Consider the following 12430-nt stretch of genomic DNA (forward strand, 5'->3'; position numbering starts at 1 on the left):
CGTTTAACGTGCCTTATCTTTTTCTTCAAATTTATAACATATAAGAGTGTCATATAATATAGAATAAGAATAGAGATAGATCTTATTCTTAGAATTGTTATATTTTAACTAATTTACTTATGCATAGGGAGGGGGGAAATGTAGGTAGTTAGGGCCCGGCGGCCGGAAGATGTCGCGCTGTACGGAAAGATAAGACCCCTCTCCTAATAGCCAATAGTGTTTAATTTACGACGTAAGCAGACAGATGTGATGTTGTAAACCTAAGCTATATAATGCTGTGTTGCCCACCAATAAACGCCATTTGCCGTCCACCACATTGGTGTCTGTGAGCTAATGGACCGAACGACCCGGGATTGGTCGTCGTGCCGTTCCTGAACCAGGTTGTCACGCCAACGACAGGCGACACAAATAGGAAAAAAAAAAAAGCCTGGAAAGGTATTTTCACTTTCTTCAGGAATTACTGGATAGATGAAGTGGTTTCATAAGTAAGAATTTAATCAACCTGATACAATTCAAAATCCTAAAATGGGATTTCATAAAACCCCTGCAATAAACTGAACTAACAATGCAAAGGATTTGTCTGAAAACAATGAGTTTATTTGAAAACCACTCAACAACTATTAAGAAATTACTTTTCCCCTCTACATTAACCTATTTACATATATTGCATATATACATATACAGAGTTATAATTTGAATTGTGCATTACTATAATGAATACGTAGAACTATGTATTGTACAACAACTTGGTTTAAGGTTTTGCATTTCTTGGATATAACACAGTTTTGTTTTCCCCAAAATTATCAAAAAATAAGCACGTGTAATACACATTATCTCAATGCATTGCTAGTAATTTCCTGTAGACACTGTTATTCACATTAGTAGAGCATGTGGCCCTTCTACTACTGGTAGACATTGACTGGCCACTGCTGTTACTACTGTTAGGATCGGAAGTCTTTTTACAATTGAAGAGACTGCAAAGTTGTCTTTGATACTGAGAAGAAGCATAGTAGTAAATAAAGGGGTCAATGCAACAGCTAACGCTGCTGATACAAACACAGAGTAGATAGACAAAGTAGAGATACTCTAAGCTGTTGTCATAAGAAAAATGGATATAATGGATTAATAGGACGACATTTGTTGGTCCAAAGCAAATAACAAAAACAGAAAAAACAGCCACACACAAGAGCAAGGCACGCGTCTTCTTATTTTGTTTTTCGACAATGGTAGAAGAACTTAGACATCGAATGATACACACGTAACAGACAGTAGAAATTATAAATGGAACTACAAAAAACACAGAAGAGAAGATGGAGAAGAAATGGAGATAAAAGCTGCGAAGTTCAGATTCTCTTAGCACATCGTGACAAGTAGTTATATTCAACTTGGCTATTTCCATCGTTTGTTCTCTGATGAGAAAAGGTATAACCGCAGCTATTGCTACAAGCCATATGATGAAACAAATCAGTGAGGCACGTGTTAACGTACGCCACGCAAGAGACTGCATGGGATACACCACTGCCAAGAAGCGATCAAAGCTTATGCTTGTCATAAGCATAATTGAACAATACATGTTACAGTAGAAGGCAGCAGTGATGAAACGGCACATATGAGGTCCAAAAACCCAGTTGTTTCCAGAAAAGTGATACACAATCTTAAAAGGAAGCACACTTACAAACAGGACATCTGCAAGGGCCAAATTCAGCATGTACACTACAGCTGGCTTTTCAATTTTCATTTTCTTCAGAAACACGAGTATTGCTGTAACGTTCAGAGGGAGACTCAGCACAAGCACTAAGGTGTACATTGAGGGAACAAAACGCGTCAGCCACGGACTAGTGAGGTATCTTTCTGTCTGCGCTGACACTGTTCCTTGTTCATGTAGGAACGATCTGGTCTGATTGGTGGCTCCTGATCCAGCTTCCACGTTATTTTCAGTATCACCATCAGTAGGTAGAGGGTCATTCTCCGAACTTACAAAAGAGTATACAAAAGTTCTGACCCACGGTATGCTGCCGTTATGTGGGAAGGCTGAAAAATAAGAAAGTATTAAGATTAATAAGCAAATGCTTACGTGCTATGGGGAAGTGAAAACATCTTTCAAAAAGGAAAGCGAAGATCATATTAGTAACACAAATGATTCAAAGTGCAGACAGCCCACAGATGTTAGTCCAGCCCTTTTTATTTTAGCTTCCGTTACAAGTTTTGGTGAGATGTCCTCCTATGTCTCCTATCTCTTAGCTGGGAAGCTTTTTATGACATGAACTCTATCTGTGCTTAGGGACCCAATCTCATCTATGTCCTCTTTGGGCTACTTTAATACAAATACAACAGTAAATTTGCCACCCTTGAACTGTCTTTGCCAGACTGTTCATACGGTTTGTAAGAAATGAGGTGCTGAGATAAATACTAGTATTCATACACAAAATTCCCATTAGAAGTACTCATCACCAAAATAACAAAAAGTTAAAAGTGCAATTAAAACACCAAGTTACTGAAATATTCCCTTGTGCTCTGGAGACATCTTACTCAATGCGATGGACCCCGTCAAGAGACATGGAAGAAGTCTGCATGCAATGTTCAAGGTGGACAGGGATCAACCTTTTGCTTGTATCAGACGGTAGCCACAGATTGCACTGAAACACTTCCCCGGTTCTACTTGTCCTATCCCACAGCATGCATCATCGAGGACAGCACTGTGTCCAGTGTGCCCAGCGTGCCCTCGGGGCACTTCCGAAACCTGCCACTAGTGTCTCCTCTACAGCAGCGTCTTCTGCAGCATGGCTGGGTGGCTGTGACAGAAGAAAAGTGTCAGGGCAGGGTATCTCTGCTTTTTGAATGTAGCTGTAACGAGTTAGTAATTTAGCGTTACGAAGTGTTTAATGTGTGGTATGGGTTTATTTATGTAAAAAAACCAAACCCAATGAGAAGAGCTACTTCAGACATTATTTCAGAAAAGTTGTTTGTATGGTGAATTATTTTGGAAGACTGTCATTTTCAGCTTCGTCTTAATCTAGTCATGGGCAGACAGAAGCGACAGAGTTACTACTACTGAAGTAAACATTAATCCACTTAGCTGTGCAACTGATCCTTTGTTGAATCCTAGACAACTAAAATAAAAATGAAGGTGTGTTAGCTTAAATCTATGAGCTGAAACTACATAGGCATGATTCACCTGTCTAAGATGCTACTCATTAGAAGCAATTATTTGTTCTACAGTAATTCAAACCAATTTTTTTATGCAGATGAGAACAAAAGTGTCTGAAGGAAGCAGATGGCAAAGAGAGGAGTGGCTGCAGCTTTAAGCAGGCAGTTACCTCCCTTTGTGCACAGGCTGTGCGAGAAGGGCCCTGCCCAGCTTGAATTTTAGTGAAATTAAGACTTGACTGTGGGGGGCAGATCAGAGGAGTAGTAGGGAAATCTGGGGATTTTTTAAAGCTGCTGCACTGTACATATCATGCTGTGTCACAAGCAGCACTCTTGAGGGCAGAGGGGACAAAAGAGGGGAAGTGTTTGAGATAATGGTTTTCGTATGCAAAGTGACTAGATTGCAACCTCTGCAGGCCAGGAAAAAGATGCTGGATGAGAATTTCAGCCTGGGAGCTTGTTGCATAGACTGCAGTAGGTACAATTTAGTACCTTTACTGAAACACAAATGCACAGAAGTATGTGAGATTCAGTGTTTCCACAGAGGGCACTAAACCGATATTCTGCCGTCTAAAAGAGAACATTAACAAAAGGCAAAACTAGAGATCCTTAATCTTTAACCTTACTCTAAAAGTTTAGTCCAAGCAGTTGGATGGATGAAGGAGTCAGCTCCTAGTTCAGCAGTTCAGGTCCAGCACAAGTTGTATTTATCACCTCTAACTTCACCTTGTGGCTGACATCAAATAGGTAGGTTATTTCCAGTACTTAATGATCATTGCAATAGAAATCTGTCACAACTGACACCATCAGTATTACTCTCTTTTGGGAGGATTGTAATTACACCTGAATGAAAAAAACCTAATTTCTCACGCACAGAGGCTTGTCTCCATGGTAAAGGCATCGCTAAGAGTGATAAAAAATCTTGAACAGTACCTCTGGTATCCCTAGTACATACAAGTTTTATGAATTAAAGACTTTGAATGCTGTGAATATATAGTTTTTCCACTGTCATTTCTAAAGCAGAAAATTTCTGAAACAGAAGACAATGATGATCCTAGTCCCCGAATGTCTACATGTCCTTCTTGGTTTCTCCACCACTGAAGAACAGTGTGGAACACCAAATGAAGAAGTGACATGGTTTCATGTGAGGAAGGCATGTTTTTGGGGAACACAGATATAAATGGACTTGATGAGAGGGAGGGTAAACCTGTGTCTGGAGTCAGGAACTGTATGAATCATCACAAGATGACCTCTGCATGAAGTGGTAACTGAGGTGCTTCCTGCAAGCACCTCTCTCATCCCAGTATCCCTGACCTTTGAAGGGCTTTGCCTGCGCTGCCTCACCCGAGCTAGCAGTGCTGCAGCGCCTCACTTTCGGAGGACCAGCGAGGAAACCAGTCAGAGTCACCGACCTTTAATGACTGAGGTTAAGTCACTTAATGTGGAAGCCCTTGGTGGTAACCTGACCCATTTCTCGTCAGTGACTCCTAATCTAGAACAGTATGAAAATATGCTAAAGGAAAAAAATGATAATTGGGCCAGTTATCTTTTATCAACTACTGACCTTTGTCTTAGCTATCACTTGTAGTTATTTGAACATTGCGAATAATTTTAATTATATCCTGAATTCTTGGAGCTAACTTACTTAGAGCTTTCTTAGATGAAAGGATTTAGAGTCAGCATTACTCCACTATCAAACTTTCTAAAAGCAGAATCCTATTAAAATAATTCAGGACAAAAACATTTCATAAATAATTTTAGTTTAGTTAAAATTCTCTGGAATGATACTTTAACTTTGTGTAAACTATGTGTTCTTTGTATAAGCAAAGACTTCTTAAGTTCAGGGTTGAATTCGACTTTGATGCTGTTAACAACACCTCCATGCTGTGTCCTGTGCTCAGCTCACATCTCCACCTTGAACTTAGATGACATGAGGCACTACCTGAAAGCCAGCTCTATGGAAAAATGCAATGAGACCTCAAACTTGCTATTTCTCTGCCACTCGATGATACAGAGAATGGGAATTTAAACTTTCTTGATGAAAATCAATTTAATTTTTATTTAAAAGATTGATAGCCACATATAAGTTCTTTTCCTTTGCAAAGCTACCTGTATGTTTGCATGACACAGTGTCTGTGTATTATTAGAAAAAACAATAGCGCACTTCATGTTTTCTGAAACAGAAAGGAAGAGAGTTACTGCTGTGAGGTTCTGGACTCCTTTTGTGTCAGTGTTTATTTTAAAAAGCTGATGATCGGAGATTTATTCACAGAAGGGAACAGGATGAAATGATGTCATATTATTTCAAAAGATCTTAATGAACCTTGACAATAAACATAAAGGTCAGTAATAGGAAATGGGCTTTACCTATAAGCTGGGATAGTACAAGACAGCCAATACAGTAGCTCTACAGGAAATATTTTAAAACTACTCTTACATAGCTACAGCTATACCAGAATCTGTCAGCTGTTCCTTTCTAGCTGTTTTAAAGCTGTATAACTTGTCTAAAACACTACAGCTTAAGTAATTTTTAGCAATACAAATAATCTGTTAGGAAAACAGAGGTAAAGCTTGTATAATGATCATAGATGTTCAGTCATCCTATTTTTGCTAGGCTGTCATTTGATCCTTTTGGAAGAGGTCAGACCTGGTGGATTACTATTTTTATGACTAATCGTATTCTCATGGCTGATATGACAGTTAACAGCTGTATCAAAGTGCTCATAAAATATAAATAGGTATAAAAGAACAGGACTAAGAAACTAAGAACAAAGAAAGAGCAGGATAAAGCACTGAGATTTTATCTTTGTGGTGTGCAGTCAGGACACTGAACACCATACATACAGTCTTTTCTTTGCTTCCAATAAGGACTCTGAAAGGCAAAAATTATGTAGAATCAGTATGATACTCAAATTGCCTGAAATTTTCTTTTACTGCCTGTGATCTTTGCACTGATTCTCCAACAAGGACATAGAGAAATGATGTAGAAAGCTCAGTAAGTTTGGGGTTGTTGATTTTGATAATCTATACTGTGCTGTTTTCCATCGAGTACTGCATATTGTAGGTCTCACGATTAGCATATGCATGTTCTGCTTACGTGACAGACACTGCTTTTTTTTTTTTTTACACAGAGATATTTTATAATTTCCTTTTATGTCTACTTTCATATGCAAGGGGCTACTGTGCATACTGTTCTGTGAAAGAAACAGAAAGCAAAAAAAGGTAACAGCTTCAACCAATCTTAAAAAGCACTTTTGAGCTCCAGAAGAAAACTTCAAAGTATTTCTGAAAACCCATAAATCTGGACATGATGTTACAAACTGGTAATGTTCATGTCCCAAGGGATATCTTTGTGAGGTGGAAAACTAAAGAACAGGCTCCTACTCAACCCAATTAAATATGTTCCCTGGGTGCTGCTAGACAACAATTAATACTGATTTCTGGGCTTTACTGATGACAGCTGCACCCATACTGCTGGCTTATAAGAAAAAATCTGCTTCTTTTATCTCCCCTTTGTATAATCTGCAGTGATAAGCATCTAGAAGCTAAATTACTCAGTGGCCCATAAATTAGGTACTCACAGGCAGAATGCGTAGCGCCTGCCAGACACATTTAAAATAAGGGTAAGACACAATCTTGTAGGACTGATTACAATTATTTGTTTTTGTAAAAATAAACACCGTATTGTTTTTAAAAAACTTCTTAGCCCACATCTTTGTTTATACAGAATTCATTATTGTATTACATGAGTGATGTAGTAACAATTTGAACACAATTTCCTAAAGTATTGTGTTCTTGCAACCAGATGTCTGCTCCTTTTTGCTTTCCTTTCTCAAATCTATCTCACCACAGGTGCTGGCTTCAAGCAATGATAACATCTCTCTATCTGGCTATTGGTGTCCCAAGGTAGGAAGGTCTAGGCAGGTTCAGACCTCAGCCAGCCACCTCGGCAGCACCTTGGTCAGATAATCTGCAAGCACCTAGTGCCAATCCACTGCCAAGCTGTTGCTTTTTCACCTGCCCGCAGGACCAGTACAGGTCAGTTAACGTGGTAACTGTGGATACTGAAGGACCACGGGAAAAGCAGGGGAGAAGCTGCAGGCGCAAGGGCAGAGCAGACCTGGGGATACAGCACTGCAGAGGCAATGGGAATTAAGCACATTGTGATGGAAACAGGGAAGGTTATCTGGGACGGTGGGGAAATGACATTATTACAATGGCAGCAAGTACAAGGAGAGAATAGGACATGTTCAGATGGCCAGGGTTTATTAGTTCTACTGCGCATGAAGTAACTTGTTTGAATTTTTCTTTTCCAAGTGATGTAACACTGTAACTATTTCAATCATTATTTCCTCAGGAAGCAGCAAATAGTGTAATCCAGGGTGCTTGTTAATGAAGACTATAATTGCAAAAGCCAAAACAAGTTTGAATATTTCCATAAACTGGAAGAGTAGCACCCAACAGTACAATCTTTCAAGCATGAACATGTATATTTTGTCTTTTACACCACCAGCCTTTTTTTTTTTTAAAACGGACATTTTCCTTCGACTTCCAATATGAACGTGACTGTGTGATGTCTTTATTCCCACTTGTCCTTGTGCCAAAAAGTTGTTTAACTAAAGTTATTTGCCCTCTCTGATACTTCCCTCCCAGCATAATTACAAACATTAGCTCTGTCCCCTTTCAGCCTTCATTTTAGTAGTCAAAGTATGCCACGCTCTGAAATTTCCCTTTAGCTCTTCCTCTAATCAGCCCTTTTCTGCATGTAGAGCTTGAAGTGAGTCTTCCCACCAGGCATCTCATGGGGCTAAGTTATTTATACAGCAGCACTATGATCGCTATGTGACTGAAAGCAATGTCAAATTGAATTCTACAGAAAAAAACGCTGCTGATCTCTAAGTGCATAATCTTGCCTTTTGTACTGTTGTACGTCTACCAGAAACTGGGAGGTTACATGCATGCATGTCTTCTCTTACCTTCCTTTCCTCAGCATCTGCACTGTCAGAAAAGCTCTGAGCTAGACGGATCCACAGTCTCACCAGCTGTAGCTTATGTTGCTATTAGTGTTATCAGTGCTATTTCTAATTGAATAACCATAAAGGTCATCTACTTGGGGTGGATATTCTGAACTATTATTGGCAGATCTTCCAAACTTTGCGCTACCTAAAAATTCAGCTGTCACTCTATCTTCTGAAGTTGTTAATGAAAGGCAAAGCCAGTTTTTTAAGGAAGGCCACCAGCACATCTTGACAGCCTGGTCACTTCTTTCCATCATAACTTGCTATTGCCTGGCCACCTCCTTAGCCGTGGGACCACTGTAAACTATTCTTCACCATCAATAGCCTTACCTGTGGCATTGTGTCTTTCTCAGATCTATGCATTTCAGATCTATGCCACTTCCTTTATTAAAAAAACCCCCACAAACCTCTCAAAAAAGATCTCTCTGACGTTGCTTCCCAGGCTAACTTTATGTTTTAGCCTATTCTCTTGCCGCTGCTATGAGAGCAAACCTAGAGCAGCGTTTGACGATGCCAAAGAAAACTCAATCCCAAGCTCCAGTTAAAACTTCAAAGCGGGAGGCCCTTGACCCGGCTACGTGCAGCCCAACGATGCTGTCCGCTAAGGCATATTTTATTTTCCTCTGCCAAGGCGCACAGCTCCGGCCCCGCTGCCAAGGCAAACGGCGGTGCCGCCGCCCGCAGCTCGCCGGACGGCCGGGGGGCTCCTCTCTCGGTGCCCGGCCACCGCTTCCCAGGGGACCCCACCGGGGACGGGACCGCTCACACCCGGCGGGGCGAGGGACCCCCGCCCCCTCCCGCCCCCTCCCGTGCCCCGGCGGCTCCCCCGCGCGGGGCGGGGGCGGTGACTCACCGACGCGGGCCGCGGCGGCGGGCGGTGGGCGCGGGCGGGCGAGGAGCGCCAGGGCGCAGAGCAGCGCGGGCAGCGACCGCGGGCCCATGGCCACCGCGCCGGGCGGGGGGCACACGGGGACGGGCCGCGGGGAGCTCCCTCCGCTCCGTCTGTCCGTCCGGCCAGCGCAGCGGGACGCGAATGCAGCCGAGACGCGGCGGCTGGCAACCAGGCTGGGGCTGGACAAGGGCCGCCCCGGGGCCGCCGAGGCTTCCTCCGGCGGCAGGGAAGGCGGGGGCGCCTTCCTGCCGCGCCGCTCCGGAGGGGCGGGGGGGGGCTGCCGTCCCCGGAGCACGACCGCCAGGCCGGCAGCCGCAAGCGCTGGCACCCGGCTGAGAAATGGGAAGGGGTCGTGGGCTCGGGCAGGGTGAGAAGGCAGGAGGTGCGGAACAAAGGGTTATTCTCAAAGAATGATTCTAAGCGAAGTTTGCCAGATTTGCTTTGTAGAATCCAAATTGCTAATGCCCCGCAGGAGCATGCTTACAAGGCCAGTGGAAGTATCTGGATTTTTCATAACTGAAAGATCATGCTCATTCAGAAAAGCTCTTTAATACATAAATCTGCTTTGTATGAAGCAGACCACATCAAAGCTTGCTTGTATTGCATGGGTTCAGTAAGCTGACTGCTCTACAAATACAGGACAACCTAAAAGCAATTCATGACCCAGCTTTGCAGTCCTCATGCCTGTTCTTGCAAGACCCCTGAGGAAGTGGTGGTGGCACGTGCCCTGGACAGGAAAGCCTGTTCTGTCCTCCGGAGCTGCTCGTGGACAAAGAGCTGGTCCAACTGAAAATGATATGAAAGCTATGGAGGAAAATATCTTGGTAACTCTGCAGCTATTATTTAGTCTCTTTTCTTTGAAAATACTTATTCCACTGGTGGTTTGAGTGCTTTGTATTTCTTAAGCCTGTAACATAATCAAAAGCTTTACAAGTGGACACTCTTTGGTTTGCTAGGATATGCTGTCCCATCCTCAACTGTATGTCCTTCTGTTTACAACAACACAGACAAAAAAAAGGGAAGGGGGGGCAGGGGGGAGGAAGCATGTATGATGTGCCTTTATTACTGCAGGAGCACTGACCTCTACTCTTAACTAAGAGTAAAAACCATGGAAAATACATACCTCTCATGGCACGTACTGGTTCCCAGTAAGTGCTATGTCTCCATGATGTTCTTCCCACAATCCTAACACTTGCTATGTTACAGCACTGTTATAACTGACTCCACTTTGTGTAGAGCAAGGGCAAATAATAAATACAAGTTTTACAGCTCACCAGCCTTTCTGCAGCTCTATCATCCCAAACACACTAGGCAACCCACCCAAAGCACCTTATACTTAATCATGAACTATTCTTCATCTGTTTAGAAAAGACCTTAATTAGAGGTAGTTTCATCTATTTGGGAAGAGAAAGTGAAGCTATTCTAAGGCATCCTTGTAGTATCACTGCTCTATAAACATACCCAAAGGTAACACTTAAAAATTTCTAAACCTAAAATAGAAGTGAACTAAGTATCAGTCTTTCTTAAAATAAGTGTGTGTTTGTAAATGTTATACCAGACCTCAGAAAAGCATACATTTTCAATATTTACATTTTGTGAGTTTCAGGAAGCCTTAACCAGTGAGCCAGTGCTTGAGGCATAAACCAGTCCATAGAGCTTGTGAAAGATACAAAAGGAAGCTCAGATTGTATCTGCAGGAAGTACCTGAGATGCAGATGTAACAACAGTCATAGGGTTCATCTTTCTAAAAGAGATTACTATAAGCAGAGCCAAGTGAATTAAACCCCCCCCCCACGTTTGTTAAATTTCCTGTCTGCATATGGGAACCAAATTTAATTTTTGTATCCTACAGTGACACAAGTCAGCCTGCTACTTTCTTTCTAAATAAAACATTGTAATAGAGGTGAAGAGTTCATGACTTCTAAAGCTTTTACCAGTTACCACTTTTTAATTCTTCTTGCACCTTTTTCAGAGCTTTGTTTTTTGGCAGAAGCAAGTTACAGGACAAAACTTCTTTCCTGTTAAACATGCTAGGTTTACCACAAAAGCCTGTAACTATCTCATAAGATTGCTTACATTACTATTTGGGAAAGGAGCCACCTTTCTGCTGTTCAATACAACTACCCTGGTGCATGCCTGGGGTGGGTAGTTACAGCTCAAAGAGGATGAGGTTAGAAGCATATCTCAGAGGTGAAGTCAGTCCTTCAAGAAGAGGGTTGTCCATTTATTATTTGAAATCAGATGTAATTGTCACACTTCAGATTTGCTGTTAGATGAAGTTTGTTGTGTTGCTCCTGTATTCTTAAAGACAAAACAAAACACTAAAGAAGGCTTGCAGATAAGTTCAAAGTGAAACAGAACAAAACTATTGCTTGTGATGGTGTTTCTGTCTGCTTGGCCAAACTATCCACAATTTTGTGGATAGTTTTGGAGCTTCAGAGCCCCATCAAAACAGCTAAGTTCCAAAAAACTTAGTTGCCAAGCACTCTTAGTCAACTCTAAAGACATGTAGTAGAAAAATGCAAACAGGGGGGCTAGCAGACTAAGACTACTTGCTTTTATAATGTCTTTTTGCTATCACCAGTTAAGGAAGCCAAAGTTGAGAGATAGGCGAGTCTTTCAAGGAAAGATGCATTTTCTCCTATGGTGACAACTGATGCATAGGCTTTATTCAGCTGTACTGGCTTTTTCCTCAGGTTTTGCACCAGTGATGCAAGTCTTTTCACAAGACCATTTCATGAATGAAACCAGTTTCATCAAGTGCTATCTAACTTTGAAGACCCTAAACTGCCCCCTACAGCAGCCTCCAAAAAGTCTTTATTTGTTGTTGTATTTAGTAGCTGTCCACAGCATAGGACAGCAGTGGGTGGGCACAGAATTACTTTGCTCATTCGCGTGGTACTTGGTGCAAACTTCACATAGGAATCATTGTGGAACATTGTTTGTTCAGTGTCAAGGCCCTACACTGAACTAGTTAATTAAGAAAAAAGCTTCAAAAAGAGTTTAAAGAAATTAAATGGAAGTTACTCTTTGATGTGTACTAGAAGAACAGGAAGTCCAAGAAATGGTTGTAAAAGGTGAGTGCTAGCACACAGACTGTACCTTTCACATGAGTCATTACCTGGGAACTAAATAAGCTTTCCTAAGCTTGCGTACATCAGGAAATAACTGAGGAACATGCTGTTCACATTGGAACTAAGCGGTCACTAGACGTGTCAAGTGTGTTACACAAAGGCACATCCAGGAGTGACTTACAACAAAGGCTGTGGGGCTCCAGTGTGAGAACCAGCAGAACTCCAGGCTTCTGACACGTTACCTCAAAAGACTGGTCTTATAATTAACATCCCACCTATACAGACCTACCTGCTCAGCT

General features: G+C 41.9%; 1 protein-coding gene across 1 annotated transcript; it reads right to left on the reverse strand.

The window, feature by feature from the left end:
* Nucleotides 1-575: 575 nt before the first annotated feature.
* F2R (coagulation factor II thrombin receptor) lies at nucleotides 576-9282 on the reverse strand. The gene is made up of 2 exons (XM_054811086.1): nucleotides 9019-9282; nucleotides 576-2031 (listed from the first exon to the last, which is right to left on the reverse strand). The coding sequence occupies exons 1-2, from the start codon at nucleotides 9104-9106 to the stop codon at nucleotides 836-838; spliced, it is 1284 nt and encodes a 427-aa protein (XP_054667061.1). The 5' UTR covers nucleotides 9107-9282; the 3' UTR covers nucleotides 576-835.
* Nucleotides 9283-12430: the final 3148 nt, after the last annotated feature.

This window comes from Grus americana, chromosome Z (assembly GCF_028858705.1).
Source record: "Grus americana isolate bGruAme1 chromosome Z, bGruAme1.mat, whole genome shotgun sequence".
Classification (NCBI taxonomy): domain Eukaryota; kingdom Metazoa; phylum Chordata; class Aves; order Gruiformes; family Gruidae; genus Grus; species Grus americana.